Below are 17,606 nucleotides of genomic sequence, written 5' to 3'. Positions count from 1 at the left end.
GATCTGAATGCCAGAACAGGGAAGGAAGTGGACTACATCAGCTCAGATGGAGACAAATATATAAACGATTCACTTAATCAACACAAACTCTTCACTAAAACACGCCAGAATTATGATAACGTAATTAACAGACATGGAAAACAAGTCCTGCAGCTCTGCAAAAGCCTGGGCCTATATTTAGTTAATGGCAGAATAACAGGTGACTCCCTGGGTCGATTTACATACTGCTCATATTTAGGCAGCAGCACAGTAGACTACGCCATCACAGATATAGACCAAAGTAAAATCAATTATTTCACTGTGATGCCACAGCTGCCATTATCAGACCACAGCCACATAGTCCTCAGTCTCAACAGGTCAGTGAATCATCTGCCATCTTTAGTACAGAAAGTTAAACTATATCCACTCCCCCCCAAATTTAAATGGAGCAAAGACAGTCCTGCCCAGTATGAAGCTGCGCTCCACAGCACCCAAGTTGACAACATGATAAACTTATTTCTCCTGACTACATTTAGTGAAGAGAAGAGAAGTATCAGTTTAGCAACTGAACAGTTAACTAAAATCTTTTCTACAGTGGTCAGAAAAGCCCTCAGAAAAAGAAAAACATTCAGATGTAAAAAATAAATAGCTAAAGATGCTTGGTTCGATAAAGAATGGCAAAAACTAAGAAAAGAATTGCGATCATTATCAAATAAAAAACACAGAGACCCAGCAAACCAACAAATACGAGCCACATATCAACAAACCCTCAAAATATACAAGTCGCTGCTAATACAGAAGAAAACTGATCACATAAAAATAAAAATAAACAAAATTGAGGAGGCAATTGATCAAAATTCCTTTTGGGACCTATGGAAAAATTTAGAAAAATCCAAAGAGACCAAACACCTTCCCATCTATGACCCAAAAATCTGGACTCAACATTTAGGAAAACTCTATTCACTAAACGAACCAACCCCCACCCAAAAACATCTGACTTCCCAACTAAATAACCTGGAATACACTATTAAAGACAGGCTAAATCATTTAGACAAGCCTATAGAATTAACTGAGCTGACAGAGAAGATGAAATCCCTAAAAATGAAGAAATCAAGTGGCTTGGATGGAATATCTAATGAGATGCTGAAACCTGATTACCCCAATTTTTAAACAAGGAGATAAGTATGACCCAAATAATTATAGAGGCATCACAGTGAGCAGTAACCTCGGAAAACTATTCTGTTCGATCATTAATGACAGATTAATTCAGTTCATCCAAGAACACAAAATTTTAAACAATTGTCAAATTGGATTCATGCCTAAACAGAGAACTTCAAATCACATTTACACACTTATACAAAAATCTATTCATCAAACAAAACAAGGTAAAATATTTGGCTGCTTCATTGATAAAAAAAAAAAAAAAAGCCTTCGATTCGGTATGGCATTGTGACAATGTCATAAGTCACCGTCAGTCAGCTTTAACCTTTAATATATTCCCTGTGTTTTGTTTGGTTTATTTTTTGTGTTATACTATTTGTATGAATGTTTGTTTTCTGTTGTTGTTTTAATATAATTTTGAGGTTACTTTTCTTGTCTAAGGTGCACATTAGGTCAAGAAAAAGGAGACACCAAGAGGTTTCTTTCTTATATTTCTTACTTTATTTAGAGTTTGCCAACTTCATTTACTTACCTTTGTCTTTGGGTTCATGACCGCAGCATGGTTTCCGGGGGTGGGGGTTTAAGAGGAAGTGCGGCCTTCCTGCTTCCCATTTTATACCAACATATGGAATTCTGGGTAGTGTAGGCATAGTCCACTACATAGTCTGAGCAGGGGGCTCATTGTTTATTGTGTTTATTTGGAGTGTATGTAAAAATGTATTGTATTGTTTATATTTTGTATTTAATTTGATAATGTTGATGTCAATTTATTTTGAATGTTATATTTACTTAAGTTTATTTAGATGTTTAGGTGTGTGTATGAATTTTCTTTTTGTTGGTTTCCCTGTGTTTAATATGGTTTGACCCTTGGGTGTAAAAGGGCTTCTAGAGTGAGTTGTGGTTGAGGCCTCCATAAGGAAGGTCAACTCTAATGTTTTAATGTCATTTTTGAGTTAATAAACTCTACTGAGATTGCAAGCAAGTGTCTCCCTGCCTTTCTTCTGGCCATGTCCTCACTGGCATAATGGACTTTTTCTAAAACTAATTCAAAGCGGAATAGGAGGAAAGACATATGACATCATAAAAGACGTATACAATGGAAACAAATGCTGTGTCAAAATCAGTGACAAACGGACTGATTATTTCAGTCAGACCAAAGGAGTCCGTCAAGGCTGCAACCTGTGCCCGACTCTATTTAATATGTATATTAATGAATTGGCCTCAAAACTCGAAAAGTCCTCTAATCCTGGCCTGACCCTAGAGGGCAAAGAAATCAAATGCCTCCTGTACGCCGATGATCTTCTACTCTTGTCACCTCATGAAGAGGGGCTACACGAAAGCCTCTCAATTTTAGAAAATTACAGTAGAGACTGGGCCTTACCAATAAACATGGAGAAATCCAAAATTATGATCTTTCAGAAAAAGCCTCGCCTTACTGACAAAAAGTATAGTTTTACAATCGGGGGAACACTTCTTAATCATACCACATGTTATAATTATTTGGGTCTCACAATTTGGATCTGGCAATAAAACATCTGACCGATAAGGCACGTAGGGCTTATTACACAATTAGAAAATCACTATTCAAATTCAACCCACCCATTAAATTGTGGCTGAAAATCTTTGACAGCATCATCAAACCCATTCTTCTGTATGGCTGTGAAATCTGGGCCCCCAAATTTAAACTAAACTATGAATCTTGGGATAAAAGCCCCACTGAAATTTTCCACCTCGAGTTCTGCAAGAACATCCTGGGACTCCACAGAAACGCCCCTAATCTCGGCTGCAGGGCAGAATTGGGCAGATTCCCCCTCCTAGCAGAAATCCAGAAGAGAACAGCGAAGTTCTGGTTCCATCTATCTGACACATTGATGCTCTTACTTACAGGGCAGGACACCCAGAGAGTGACCCCATGCACTATTTAGTGGAAAAACACCAACTAAATTCAACAATTCTGTTAAGACATGCAACAATTTAAGCAATTGGAAGATTAACCCAGAAAGAATACATCCATGATTGGCAATTCAAAATAGCACAAATTATCAAACTAAAGTACTTCTACAAATTTAAGACTGGTTATCAATTGGCACCTTACTTGACCAAAATTAAAGATTATCATCAGAGAAAGCTCCTGACGAAGTATCGTCTCAGTGAGCATAGTCTATATGTAGAGACGGGTCGACACAAGCAGAGCTGGAGAGCCAGAGAGCTAAGACTGTGTTCTCACTGCACAGATGGACTTATAGAGGATGAACTTCCTCACGGAGTGCAGCAAATATAAAAACATCAGAGACGCCTATTTTACCAAAATAGCTCAAATTGTGCCTGATTTTCAGCAAGTAAGCCACACAGACAAACTTGGTTATATCTTGGGAGAGAAAGAAAAGTGTATCCACTTAGCAGCGCAGTATCCTCCTGCCGTATTATGAGGGACAAAGGCTGAACCCCCTTTTCCTTATCACTACTCTCTGTTGATATTTACATTATATTTACTATTGTTTTTGTTTCCATTTTTATGCATTTATTTATTTATTTATGTATTTTTTGTGTATGTGTTATACTATACGCCTGTATAACTTGTTCACTGTTTATTGCTTTGGCAACATTGTACTATTTTACAGTCATGCCAATAAAGCTCAATTGAATTGAATTGATTTGAGTTGTTACCTACCTTCGATCTCAATGAAATCTCAATTCCAACTAAACTGAGAGATTCACTCTCACTCCTCGACGTTGTATGGTCTGATATGTTTGAGACCGATGATGTTAACCCAGACGTCGCTAGACAGCATCAGGCTGACTTTCTTAAAGGAGCTCCACCAAAGTGGCTGAATTTTTACCCAAAGAACGTACCACTGGTTGAAAGGGATGGCTTTAATGATTTAATAGACTTAATTGAAAAAAGAAAAGGAAAACGCTGTCTCATCACTGATGTCTCTTTACGATACCAGTCTGGCAGCGGAGGCTCAACTCTCGCTATGCAGGTGCTCTGGCGTTTCCGGAAAGATCTCAGGTGTGCCAAAGTGATCGATTCAGATCTAGACACTAAAAAGCTGTCAAAGCAAGTGGTGGATCTTTTTTCTGCTGTCTAATAAACAACATTGTCCAAATCGGAGAACGGTGCTGCTGTTATTGGACACCAAGGAAAAGATAAATGATCAATCAGTCAAGACAATTCTCTGGAAAGATCTGATTGAAGAAATCCACGAGAGGGAGATCGATACAGAAACTCCAGCTGTGATCATTTTAAACTGCATCCCTACAGATTTCACTCTGAAAGACACAATGATTCTTCCTCCAAATCTCTCTGAAGAAGCAAGAAGACAGTTCAAGGAAAAACTTCTGCAACAGATCCGAGTACAGAGAAAAGGTCATTGGAAAGTTACGGCCATAAATCTGTTGCATCACAAAGACAGCGGTGGATCAGCACTAGCTGGAGATGAACTGAAACACTTGAGGAAAGAGTTCACATGTGAAACCCTGACAGAACCATTCAGAACAGATATAGCAGAAAATAAAGATGAGTTTAAGACAGAGATTGAAAATATGGCAAGAGCATTGCTTGCTAATCCAACTGACCCTCCTGCATTCATCATTATCAACGCTGTTAGCAAGAGCTCTGTTCGAGCGCCAGGCGATGTGAAGCTGAAAATGGAGCTCTTACCAGAGGAGAAGAAGAGGTTTGATCAGAAAAAGATGGAAATTAAAAAGAAATACAAGAAAATGTCGGATAAGTTTTTATTCCTTTAACCTAATGCAGGGAGGTTTTCAGAAAGAATATGTAGAGAATGTGATAAAACATGTTGAAAATCACAAAGACTCCAGCAGCACAAGACTTAGTTAAACTTAGTTTTTTGGCTTTGATAAATTCATATGTCCCGGGTTCACACTTGTTGAAACCTTTATGCAAGGAATTCATCAAGCAAGAAGGATGGCCCGATGAGGAGAAACCTTCCCTGGAAATGATCATGAAGCCTTTCGAGGATCTCACGGTCACTTTCTCAGAAGGAGAACAGAAAGCCAAACACATCCGTCTGGCACATCCAATGATTGCTGATGCCTGTCTAGAAATGCTCACTGAGCACAAGACAAGATCTGACATTGCTCTTGACTTCTTGAAGAGCATGGTAAAAGGAAAGGAGAGTAATTATGAGAAAATGTGCAAGAGCATGTTAGTCACAAGGCCTAAGGGTCTGATAGGAAAGGAAAAGTTTTCCACACTGATTCTTGACATCATAAGGGAAAATAAAACTAACCAGTGCATTCGTTTGTTGGAGTTAACTTCAAATTGGTTCTCAACAGACCCCTTCTATCCTCAAACACTGGCACGTTTGTATTACATTAAGGCAAAGGAGGAAAACAAATATGTTAAGGCAGAAAAATGGTGTGTGTAAGCAAAAAAAAAAAAAAATCAGTGTGTGTAAGCAAAATTTGAGCTCAATTGAAAAACCCCAGCCAGAAAATGAAGACCAAATTATTCTCTACATCCTCACCAACATCATCTTGAGTCAGTTTGGTGAGCCGTGTGAAAACACAGAAGATCTTCAGGCCAGGTTAAAGGTGCTTTGGGAGAGCAAAGAACGAGGCAGAAGCCCAGAGTTTTATCTCTTGATCCTTTTGCTCTTTTGGCCTGATGAAGCACAGAAAGCAAAGGCAAACCCTCCAGATCTAGAAAAGTGTGTCCAATATATGAGCCAGTCATATGAGAATGGGAAGTATGGGAAATACCTTCACGGTCGCTACCTGGTGCCTCTGTTCTTCTTAGGGAAAGGAAGCGGTTTGCAGAGACTGGTTCATGCCTTAAAACCCCTTTCACGAGTTCACACTTACATATAGTTAGCTGGAGTATGTAAAGCGTGTTTGGCGTGCTGTCCGGGGAAGCGCTCCTAATAATTTGTTGTTTTGCGAAAAAAAAAAAAAAAAATGAAACAATTTAGTGAAAACTTTCATTTACATTTATTCATTTAGCAGATACTTTTATCCAAAGCAATTTACAAACTTTCACTGTTAGAATTATCTTTTTTTTTTTTTTTTGTCCAATTGCTAACAAGCTTTATTCAACACTGAAGCCACATTTCCAAAATTGTTCAGACATTCAGTGAAACAGAAGTCTATGCCAAATAAACTGTGAATCATTTTTCATTGCTTTCAGACAAAATGCATTCAGTGACGGCATTTCTGAAAATCCATGAACACTTTTGTCATTTATATCCACAACCTGCAGAACACTATATATTCAGCACATTGCTAACACACTGCTTTCAACGCTGATAAAAGCACATTCAAGTCAGAATGATAGGAAACTCAACATTTCTGCAGGAATTAAAAGCTTAGCAGAATATTTACTATGAAACTCAACACAACTAACTGCAATTTCAGCTGAAAGTCAAACTAGGTGTCCATTTTATTTATTTATTTTTAATTTTCTTGTTGATCTTTTGGTAAACAAATGGGATGGATGGCTTCGGAATTATTTTGTTTGGAAACATTGATCAATAAAGACACATTGGAGGGGAAAAGGAGTGGCAGAGAGGGAGGACTTGACCCCACAGTACCGTATATCCATATTTTATTTATTTTGGTATGTAAAGAAATAGGGGAGAGAAATGCTGCTTTTTTCATTCATTCTTTGTGCTGTAATACAGTCAGTAAAATGAATTCAAACTTCAAAGACAAAAGTTCATAGTTTATGTAATGCTCCCTGTTGTTAGTATTTTTAGATCAGTGTGTTATGAATGAAATGTTTTCTGAATGAGAATTGTTGTCAGTGTTATGGTGAAACAAGCTTATTTTGAGACCTATGTCAAATGTTTTGTTGGTCTGAGTGAGTTTTGGATCTGAGATCAACTGTTTGACCAAAATACATGAAGATTGTATGAACAGTTTTGAAAATGTGGCTTCAGTATTGAACAATGCTTGTTAGCAACAAAACTGATGTCACACCAGTCAGAATCTCAGGATGATATAAACAAGAACACAACTAATTATGTTTTGGAAAATTGATCCTGGTAGTGGGAGACAATGAGAAAGAGGAGAAAAGAAAAATTAAGGGGGTGAGGTCAAAGGTGCAGTTAGCACTTTGATTCCACACATCAAAACATACCAAATCGTATATGTGGATGGACCCACAACGATGAACATTTCAACCCAGTGATATAGAACTTACGATTTCATAGAAGCTCCACTTTAAAACTCTTATAAACATCTCAGAGAGAAAAAAAAAAACAGTTGGAAGAGCTGACGCCATTTGGACATTGAATCTGTGACTTCAATGTAAGCTAAAGTTTACAATGCTTAAAACTACCAAACTATGCTATAATTTAGAACCTTTGCAAATGCAATTTTCATAACCAGGCATTAATTTAAAATCATTATTAGAGAAAACATAACTGAACTTGAGAGTAAATAAAAACACTATTTTACACTGCTATCTGAAGTCAGTTTGCATTTTATAGACGGTTGAGATGATGGAAAACAAGCATTTTCCACCAGAAACACTCCTTCAGAGAATAAATGGGTGGCTCTTAAAAGAGCCTTTGGGTTTGTGAGTTTGATCAGATCTACTTGGAGCTGGTGTACTTGGTGACGGCCTTGGTGCCCTCAGACACGGCGTGTTTGGCCAGTTCACCGGGCAGCAGCAGACGCACAGCGGTCTGGATCTCTCGTGAAGTGATGGTGGAGCGCTTGTTGTAGTGAGCCAGACGAGACGCTTCTCCACCGATGCGCTCGAAGATGTCATTGACGAAAGAGTTCATGATTCCCATCGCCTTGGAAGAGATACCGGTGTCAGGATGGACCTGCTTCAGGACTTTGTAGACGTAGATGGCGTAACTCTCCTTCCTGGACTTTCTGCGCTTCTTTCCTCCTTTCCCTGCGGTCTTAGTGACGGCCTTCTTGGAGCCTTTCTTAGGCGCGGACTTCGCTGGTTCAGGCATGATGCTGCTAGACGATACTTCGACGAATCAGTGACTGCAGTGAGTCTGACAGAGGCATTTACTGACTAACCTATGCTAATTAGCAAAGAGATGTGGAACATTCTGATTGAGTGATTTCACAGACCAAACCCATAAACTCGTATGTGATTGGACAACTCGAAGCATCATGAGCGCAACGACGGCCAATCAGAAGCTGTGAAATGATAGCCCCGCCCACCACTCAATGTTTGAACGATTTCTGCCCACATTACTAAATTTCCTTTGTTTAATTCCCGCTCTTTTTGTTAAGTTATATTCTATAAATAAAGTCTCAAATATCATACAGAATGATTTTAAAAGCCCTATAAACCAAATGAGAGAATTTGGAGAAAAAAAAAAATATATGTGCTGTCCCGCCTATTTCACTTTTGCTTTAACTTAAGTATCGTTGCCATCTGATGACCTGCTCTTTTGATTCTGTCGTTTTAATTAAAACCAGAAAGCTAAACGAATAAATGAAAATACCATTTGAAAATAAAAGACGATAACGCCTTAAAGAAGTTCTAACGTAATCCAACATGGTGCAGCACACACCAGCATTACATTAGAATCATTTATTAAAACGGGCTTATTCATAAAAACTTTACCGTTAGCATACATCTAAAAAACATTATCTGCAACATGACTGTAATATGGACTCTTTATGTGACAGAGTGGGTGGCTCTTAAAAGAGCCGTTGGGTTTGTAGTTTATCTCTTATTTAAAGGCGTTTATCCTCCGAAACCGTACAAGGTGCGTCCCTGTCGTTTCAGCGCGTACACAACGTCCATAGCGGTGACGGTCTTTCTCTTGGCGTGTTCGGTGTAGGTGACAGCATCACGGATAACGTTCTCCAGGAACACCTTCAACACACCGCGGGTCTCCTCGTAGATCAGACCCGAGATACGCTTAACACCGCCGCGGCGAGCGAGACGACGAATAGCGGGTTTGGTGATTCCCTGGATGTTATCGCGCAGAACCTTACGATGACGCTTAGCGCCTCCTTTTCCGAGTCCTTTACCGCCTTTGCCTCTTCCAGACATGTTTAAATCACTTCTTGTTTCAAACAACAGGCGAAAAAATACAGTATATGAAAATGGCTCCTGGAAGGTGTTTTACGTTTGCTTACAGGACCTAACTGAAAGCATCCCCACGTCACATGGCACAGAGTGATTAACATTGTGTGTGTGTGTGTGTGTGTGTGTGTGTGTGTGTGTGTGTGTGTGTGTGTCTGTCAACTATTAATTTCAGTATGGTTTACATTTTTGTAATGGCTTTATTCAGTCAATATTAAAGATATCAAGGTTACAGTTTCACAGATTTCATAGTTCATTTCATGATCCAAGAGTTTATTGCTCTTAAATATTTGATAATTTCACCTTTTCATGGTGTGGTTACAAAAACATGTCATATTGCTAGATTAAAACAGAAACAAAAAACAAGTAGATGTTTTGAGTAATTGTGATGAACTTCACTGGTCAAGTTCAGTGTTGAAATAGGTGGCCAGCTGATAGTCTGTAATATCAGCAGAAGCAGGAGTTTCATCATTCGGGGTAATGTTTCTGTCATTTAGTTTAACACAAATTCTCTGTTACACCACAGTGTCCATCCAATACACCAAATGACAGAATCACTGTATAAATAACAATTTAGCATCTTATTTATATTACAGATACATTAGGAATATTTAGCACTGAAAAATATGTTAAAATTAATGAATAGTATGATTTTAATGCATTTTTTCTATTGTTTAGTTTGTGTTAATGTCACTGAAAAAAGCCAAAAAGCTAAGAACGTTACTGTGAACGCAGTAGAACAAGAACAATAACTATAAATATAACTATAATTAAAGAGAATAATATATTTCTGAACAGAGTCCCGTCTCACTACAGTATTTCACAAGTTCAGTAGATTCTCCAACCAAAATACTCATTTACAGCAAGCAGAAAGTATTCATAATATAACTGCAAACAGCCATTTCTTAAGGCAGAGCAAGTCAGAAACAAAGTGACAAACTAAGCAATCGTGGCCATAATAAAATAAATACTTTTTACTCAACAAACATCTGCTTCTGCTGTTATTTACTCAGAAAAACAAATACTGCAATTATGGACACAATTCAGAGTAACAGATATAGGCCTATTTATATAAAAATGAAACAATACACTTATTCTGACCTGTACTTATTAAAATACATATGTGACCATACTAAATGTTACTATAATCTAAATGACTTATACTTCCTTACAAAAACTGAAAAATTACAATCAGTTTTTGAGGGCTGTGCTATGATCCTTAAACATAATCTTTTGTCATTAAATGACTCCTGTTTAAAATATACCTAAGATTTATTGGTATTTAAAATTGTTACACTTACTTAACTTTTAGTGGGAGTCTTCATTAAACACGAGATACATATATATATATATGGCCACGAAGATTGACAGAACGCATAAAATTAACACCCAAACATAATTATTTGAACTGATAAAGGCAACGTCATTTACTTTTAGTTATATTCTGCGTTAAAAAGGAAATCCTCTCGTTCAGTGTGTTGTTGGTGGCTCTTAAAAGAGCCTTTGGGGTTTAATGGGGCTGATGCGGGTTTAAGCGCGTTCTCCGCGGATGCGGCGGGCCAGCTGGATGTCTTTGGGCATGATGGTGACTCTCTTGGCGTGGATGGCGCACAGATTGGTGTCCTCAAACAGACCGACCAAATAGGCCTCACTGGACTCCTGCAGAGCCATGACAGCGGAGCTCTGGAAGCGCAGATCAGTCTTGAAGTCCTGAGCGATTTCTCGGACCAGACGCTGGAAAGGCAGTTTGCGGATCAGCAGCTCAGTGGACTTCTGATAACGGCGGATCTCTCGGAGAGCCACGGTCCCGGGCCTGTAACGATGGGGCTTCTTGACTCCGCCGGTGGCTGGGGCGCTCTTGCGGGCGGCTTTGGTAGCGAGCTGCTTCCTCGGCGCTTTGCCACCGGTGGATTTACGAGCGGTCTGCTTGGTTCTTGCCATCGCTGTGATGCACTTCTCTCTCCGTTCTGTGTACGTAGAAAATACTACTCTGTGTTCAGCGCCTGCTTTTAAAGCATCATACGGTCACGAGCTGATGGTGTCATAAAGGTGCTGAGGCTTGTGATTGGCTGATTTGTGACGTCTGCTCGTGACTGATAGCCAATGACTGCGCATCTCCTGTTTTCAAACAGAGCTGTTTGTGTTTCCCGCTCAAAATGCTTTGTTTTGTTTATTACTTTACGCATTAATTACACACCCTTTATCAGAATCAAAATTAGCTTTTTAAGGAGCATTTGGTGCATACAGATCTGACATGAGAACACAAAGACTGAACAATAAATAATGTATATGGATATGTAGTCTGGAACAGGTGATTTATGCAGATTTGGACATTATTTACTCTACATACAGCTGTATATAAAAATAATAATAATAAAACTGTTTGAGTTCTTGAGAAAGACAATAATTAGAGAAGAATGAGTTATAATGTATTACAGCAGACATTGATTTCGGTATTAGCTGTTTAGGCTGGAGATGGCAAAATGTTTTTATGCCTGGGATATTTTAGCGCTTTATTCATTTTAAAACATTCATATTGCAATTGCCCCACACTGAACAAATATACATGTTTGTGGTTGATTTATTTATTTTTAGAATGAAAGTATGCCTACGCATTAAATAAACAAGACAAAAAGCGCTCTCTGAAAGATAAAATGGGTGGCTCTTAAAAGAGCCTTTGGGTTTCAGAAACAGATCTGTTTACTTAGTCTTGGCGGGTTTTTCGGTCTTCTTGGGCAGAAGCACAGCCTGGATGTTGGGCAGCACGCCGCCCTGAGCGATGGTCACTCCGCCCAGGAGTTTGTTGAGCTCCTCATCATTGCGCACCGCCAGCTGCAGGTGACGGGGAATGATACGGGTCTTCTTGTTGTCCCTCGCGGCGTTTCCAGCCAACTCCAGGATCTCAGCGGTAAGATACTCGAGCACAGCCGCCAGATAGACGGGAGCACCGGCACCAACGCGCTCAGCATAGTTCCCTTTACGGAGAAGTCTGTGAACACGACCGACGGGGAACTGCAGCCCTGCCCTGGATGAACGAGTCTTAGCCTTGGCTCTTGCTTTGCCACCGGTTTTGCCTCTACCGCTCATTGTTAGTTATTAATTTCTACGTTTGTAAAGCAGAAATAATGAACTCATGCGAACAGCTCTGCTGTTTTAAAAGAGCGTGCCAGTCGCCCATTGGTTTAGAGGCTTGTAATATTTTAAACCAATCACTGAACTTCCCTCCAACACCGAACACCAAAGCCACACCCCCACAGCTGGCGGTCAGATTCTGCAGCATTTTAGACTAAAAAACAAAACTTGATAGAAAACATTAAAGAAATCGTGACGGGATAAATTCAAAATCAATGTCAAGGCAACATAACGTTAAATTAAGATCAATGATCTATTAAATCTGTTAAAATGAACATATGTGAAGAACTTGGTGGCTTTTCTGAATTCAGTCAGCACGTAAAACACTGCTTGACAAACTGTTGAGTTGAGATGAAACTCAAATGCATTCTAATTTTCTACTACAAAAATTTAAACTACAGATCAAAAGTTTGCTCTTTCTTTGGAGTTTGTGGGTGGCTCTGAAAAGAGCCGTTGGGGAATAAAACAATACTTTTTTTATTTCTTTTTGGGAGCTGCCTTTTTAGGCTTAGCAGCTTTAGGCTTGGTGGTTTTGGGCTTTGCCACCTTGGGTTTGGCTGCCTTCGCCTTTTTGGGGCTCTTTGCTGCTTTCTTAGGTGCTGCTGGCTTCTTTGCCTTCTTAGGGCTCTTCGTCGCCTTCTTAGCGGCAGCAGCGGCGGGTTTCTTGGCCTTCTTGGGCGATTTCTTAGCGGCGGGCTTCTTTGCCGCTGCGCTCTTGGGCTTCTTGGCAGCAGCGGGTTTCTTGGCCGCGGGCTTCTTGGCTTTAGGAGCAGCTTTCTTGGCCGGTTTCTTCTTGGTCTCGCTTTGCTTGTTGAGCTTGAAGGAGCCGGAAGCGCCGGTTCCTTTGACCTGCACCAGGGTGCCTTTAGTCACCAGGCTCTTGATGGCGATCTTGACGCGGGAGTTGTTCTTCTCCACATCGTAGCCGCCGGCAGAGAGAGCCTTCTTCAGAGCTGCGAGAGACACGCCGCTCCTCTCCTTGGATGCGGACACGGCTTTGACGATCAGCTCGCCGACAGCTGGACCTGCTTTCTTGGCTTTGGCAGCGGACTTCTTCTTGGGTGCTTTGGCCGGCGGGGCGGCGGCAGCTGGGGCTGGAGCGGTTTCTGCCATTTCTCTTTTCTTCAAAAGCTGAAATCAACAATGATTGGCGCTACAGCAGCGCTGCGCTCTTAAACAACACATGAGAACCTTATAGACTCAACCCGCCGCTCGCTGTCTGCGCGCCTCCACGAGCCACTCGCGCTTGTGTTTCTTCTCTTACATTCAAGGCCAATACTCCAGTGGTAAAATAGTTTGACGCAGTAAAAACAAACTCAACATCATGCAGAGGTTCTCGGCTTTCTCTGGACACTAAAATACGCGACGAGGAAATGTTTCTTTTTCTCCGATCAGATCAAATTCAAGGCGAGCATCAGCCACGGAACAAAGCCGCGTGTTCATTTAATGCCTTGTTTAAGAGGAAAAGTTGGTCAAAGACTGAAATCGTCCTCTGTGTGTTTCAGAAACAGTTTGAAGGGAATATAATGAAATGAGCATCAGTGAGGGCCATGTGCAGTGCTTCATACAGCTGTTGTTTTGGCCAGCTTGAAGCACACGAACATCCGGAGGATTGCAGTCTGTTTGTGGCTCATGCTTTCTTCTAAAATTCGTTCTAAAAATGTTAACATAAAACCGCTATCCTTGCATTGTTAGTGGATTAATGTTATTAAACTATATGTCATGACAAAATTTGTCTTTTTTTTACTTTTGCAAGTCGACTTAGGGGACACAAAGAATCATACATTCCAGTGGTTATTTTTCCTTCTCTGAGATAGAAACAAAAAAACTAAATATTAATATAATAATAATAAACATGTTTTTATGTATCTATGTATAGGTCCAGCAGGAAATAATTCAGCAGCCACTTTCAATTAAAGAAACAAGCGTTGTAAGAATGTTCCCAGAACATTCAAATCAGAACAAAAAATTGCATATTCATATCTAAGATTATGCATTATTAACTGTATTATGAATATGTCTTATGAATGATTATATTTATATAATTATTGATCTTTTTGAGAATAAGTAGTTTTACCCTGACTGACGTTTTGAGACATGACATGAGACTGCATGCTGTTGCTATGTAGATGTTATTTTTGTATGTTTTATCATATCTATCCTCAACTCCAACAGACAGACCGATGTTCTCAGAACAAGAAGTACTTCTTAGTAAATTTATTATTATTATTTTTTTTAAGTTTGGGTTGGTGGGAATGGAACATGCAGATTAATAACGCCTTAGTTCATGAGTTGAGACATGATGAGTAATGTGTTCTTAATCAAAATTAGACACATAAGCGACACATTGACTTCCTGTTCTGTCTGGTTTTTGGGTTAGGGTTAACGCTGCACCTCTTGCAGATCAGAGACTTTCTTACTTCTCCTTACTACTCTCTATCTTTTACTCTGATAATCTGGGTGCACCTAGACAGCTAATATTTCTATTAGACTTACTTCTCTCAGATTTGACTAGCTTTGAATTTAATTTAGATATTTAATTCGACTTTGATTTTAATTCTAATTTGAATTTTTGTAAACTTTGAATAAATGTATAACCTTTTAAACTCCCACCCGTCAATCTTTTTTTTTTTTTTTTTGCATCAATTCCCTTCACCTCGTTACTGTGGTATATATATATAACTCGTTGTCATCCAAGATGTTCATGTCTTTCTTTCTTCTGTCATAAAGAAATTATGTTTTCTGAGGAAAACATTTCAGGATTTCTGTCCATATAGTGGACTTCTATGGTGCTCCAAGTTTGAACTTCCAAAATGCAGTTTCAAAGGACTCTAAATGATCCCAACCTTATCATTTTGCTAGATAAGACCCTTTTTTCCTCAGCTGGGATCGTTTAGAGCCCTTTGAAACTGCATTTTAGAAGTTCAAACTCGAGGCACCATAGAAGTCCACTATATGGAGAAGTAGTAGAAGTAGAAGAAGTAGCTTGTTTATTGAAGATGTGGTACAGCCATCTAGCAGTGCATTACAATAGTCAAGTCTGGACAAATGCTGTTTTTGTAACATGGGGAGTATGATTTTCAAAAGGGAAGTTGCTATCTAATATAACACCTACATTTCTGGGTGTAGAGGAAGTAACAGTACGTCTGTCTACATGCAAATTGTAACCTAAGGTTGAAGATACATGGGGCAACTTTTTGAGCAATGCTGCTGTCAACGGGCAACCAGGTGAGACACAGAGATCATATGTTACCCATTCTCAATGGAAAAGTGTCCAAGCGACATTGTTTAACAATAGGTTTATGTAAACGTCTGGGTTTGTGACGTCACTAACCCGGGAAGTAACTCGTTGTAGTCCCTATGAGCCATTGGCACTAAACTGCCTAAAATTTCAAGAACAATATCTTGTTTGCATTGAACTTTCAGCTTTGATGTGTCAACGCTAACGGCATTGAAATAATTTTGCAAAGTGATGTTGGTTCAATATCAATGCACCCACAATTAATGTTGAATCAAGACTGAGATTTTAACAAAAAACATTCATTGAATTAAGTGGTCAATAACATCAACGCTTTGAGGTACAATATTTATATTAGTAAGATCAATTCCATGCAATATAATTAAATCTAGCGTATGATTAAAACGATGAGTGAGCCCAGTGACATTTTACTTGAATCCAAAAGAGTTTTATTAGGTCAGTAAATGCAAGTTTTAATGCATCATTTCTATTATCAACGTTACTTTTAAACTCTCAGACAACTATCGCTTTATCAGCATTAACCAATTTGCAATTTCTTTTAGGAAATCATGTATACGGCCCTAGTGGTATATACTGTAGCCAGAGCAAGAGATAGGAGAGATTTATTTAGCATACCTGTCAGAGTACCATTAACAATAAGCATTGAAGCATGAATTAAACCATATCCTGTTTTCTGAGCATCATTGAGAATATCACTATATATTGTTATAACATTACTCATTCAGACCAATATAATCCTTTGGTTTTAGCCAGGTTTCAGTCAAGCAGAGTACATCAAAATTATTATCTGTGATTATTTCATTTACAATGGCTGTTTTGGGTGCAAGTGATCTAATGTTTAGGAGCCCAAGCTTTAATTTTTTTTTTTTTTTTTTTTTTTTTTTTTTTTTTTGCTTAAACGTAAAAGTAATAAACCGAACAAAGGCTGCGTCCGAAATCGCCTACTCAATGAGTAGGTACTTAATTTCAACAAGTACTTACTTAACGAGCGCTAAAAGAGTACCTACTCAACAGCCAAATCTCGTTGAGTATGGATGCGTTCCGCCATGTTGACGTTATCATGTGACCTACGACGTTATAACAAGCTCAACATGAAATGATATGAGCGACGGATTTAATTTGTCTATCTGTAAACATTTTGATGTTGATGAAATTTGCTTATTTTGGATTGATTGAAGCTTTTATATTTTTAACAATACTAATATGACTAAAACCCCCAAATTGGTTGTCCTGAATATGTTAATGGGCAAAATTGTGCAAAACTAGCTTAGATCTCATTTGTTTTACTTTTTCTTGCTGAATTTCTCTCTCCTTTCATCCCTGAAACTTAAAATAATAATAAATAAATAACAAAAACAACAAATGCAATTTTTAATTCATTGCGATTTTATGAATATTAAAATATATTTAATCATTTTTTCTGTATATAATCGTGTACTTTGTACGCAAACCTATTATAGTTAGGTTTTCTGTCATGATTGTTCTTTGTTAAAGATACTTAAGTCTTTCCCTGAGTTTGTATGGAATTATAAATTCTGCAGTAATAATTTGAGCGACAGCGACACCTCATGCCATCAGTAACACAGCAACCCTACCTAGTACGCTTTCCTCTATGTTTGCAACATCTGCACAAAGGAGACGTGGATCAGTTGCTCAAAGATCTTACCTTTGGAGAAGGCTGTTGATTTTACTCTCGGAAAATGTAAGTATTACCACTTAGAAATTAAAATAACTTTAGAATGCATTGCTAGCCCACTCCAACACTTACCAACAATAATAATGATAAATGCTGACTAATAATTAATGATATTTTTAGTTAAACAAGCATAATGTTTTTTGTTTTTTTCAATGAAGTAATGAATAAATGCATACGCTTATGAAAATGTTATATTTTATTTACTGACAACATCAGGAAACATGAATAAATTAGTAAAATAATAAAAGTAACCATGCACATAAATAAATACACATGGAACAAAGCTTTATTTAAACATATTGGTCTTTTAGTCTTTTTCTACTGAGGATGAAGAGACCACAGCAACATCT

The 17,606-nt window shown here is 38.5% G+C and overlaps 6 protein-coding genes across 6 annotated transcripts in view; 1 reads left to right on the top strand and 5 right to left on the bottom strand.

The window, feature by feature from the left end:
* Positions 1 to 17,606, top strand: part of LOC141330799 (uncharacterized) — a 30,559-nt gene that overhangs the window by 7,920 nt on the left and 5,033 nt on the right. The window lies entirely within an intron of this gene.
* LOC141332418 (histone H2B-like) lies at positions 7,578 to 8,087 on the bottom strand. The gene has a single exon (XM_073837553.1). It carries the CDS (start codon positions 8,073 to 8,075, stop codon positions 7,701 to 7,703), a length of 375 nt encoding a protein of 124 aa, XP_073693654.1. The 5' UTR covers positions 8,076 to 8,087; the 3' UTR covers positions 7,578 to 7,700.
* Positions 8,825 to 9,136, bottom strand: LOC141331341 (histone H4). The gene has a single exon (XM_073836366.1). The coding sequence runs from the start codon at positions 9,134 to 9,136 to the stop codon at positions 8,825 to 8,827; it is 312 nt and encodes a 103-aa protein (XP_073692467.1).
* On the bottom strand, positions 10,700 to 11,110 carry LOC141332425 (histone H3-like). The gene has a single exon (XM_073837559.1). It carries the CDS (start codon positions 11,108 to 11,110, stop codon positions 10,700 to 10,702), a length of 411 nt encoding a protein of 136 aa, XP_073693660.1.
* Positions 11,870 to 17,606, bottom strand: part of LOC141330798 (uncharacterized) — a 42,229-nt gene continuing 36,492 nt past the window's right edge. Inside the window, exons 2-3 of the mRNA XM_073835560.1 lie at positions 14,843 to 14,860; positions 11,870 to 12,257 (exon numbers count right to left, since the gene is read on the bottom strand). Coding sequence (XP_073691661.1) covers positions 11,870 to 12,257; positions 14,843 to 14,860 — 406 coding nt within the window. The remainder of the gene's footprint in view (positions 12,258 to 14,842; positions 14,861 to 17,606) is intronic.
* Positions 12,779 to 13,414, bottom strand: LOC141331869 (histone H1-like). Its single transcript, XM_073836907.1, has one exon. It carries the CDS (start codon positions 13,412 to 13,414, stop codon positions 12,779 to 12,781), a length of 636 nt encoding a protein of 211 aa, XP_073693008.1.

This window comes from Garra rufa, chromosome 3 (assembly GCF_049309525.1).
Source record: "Garra rufa chromosome 3, GarRuf1.0, whole genome shotgun sequence".
Taxonomy (NCBI): domain Eukaryota; kingdom Metazoa; phylum Chordata; class Actinopteri; order Cypriniformes; family Cyprinidae; genus Garra; species Garra rufa.
The sequence above is the reverse complement of the archived record's forward strand: the minus strand, read 5'-3'. Positions and strand labels throughout refer to the sequence as shown.

Excerpts from the sequence above, each read along its gene's own strand:
- LOC141331341 (XM_073836366.1), bottom strand. The coding sequence starts at position 9,136 with ATGTCTGGAAGAGGCAAAGGCGGTAAAGGACTCGGAAAAGGAGGCGCT.
- LOC141331869 (XM_073836907.1), bottom strand. The coding sequence starts at position 13,414 with ATGGCAGAAACCGCTCCAGCCCCAGCTGCCGCCGCCCCGCCGGCCAAA.
- LOC141332418 (XM_073837553.1), bottom strand. The coding sequence starts at position 8,075 with ATGCCTGAACCAGCGAAGTCCGCGCCTAAGAAAGGCTCCAAGAAGGCC.
- LOC141332425 (XM_073837559.1), bottom strand. The coding sequence starts at position 11,110 with ATGGCAAGAACCAAGCAGACCGCTCGTAAATCCACCGGTGGCAAAGCG.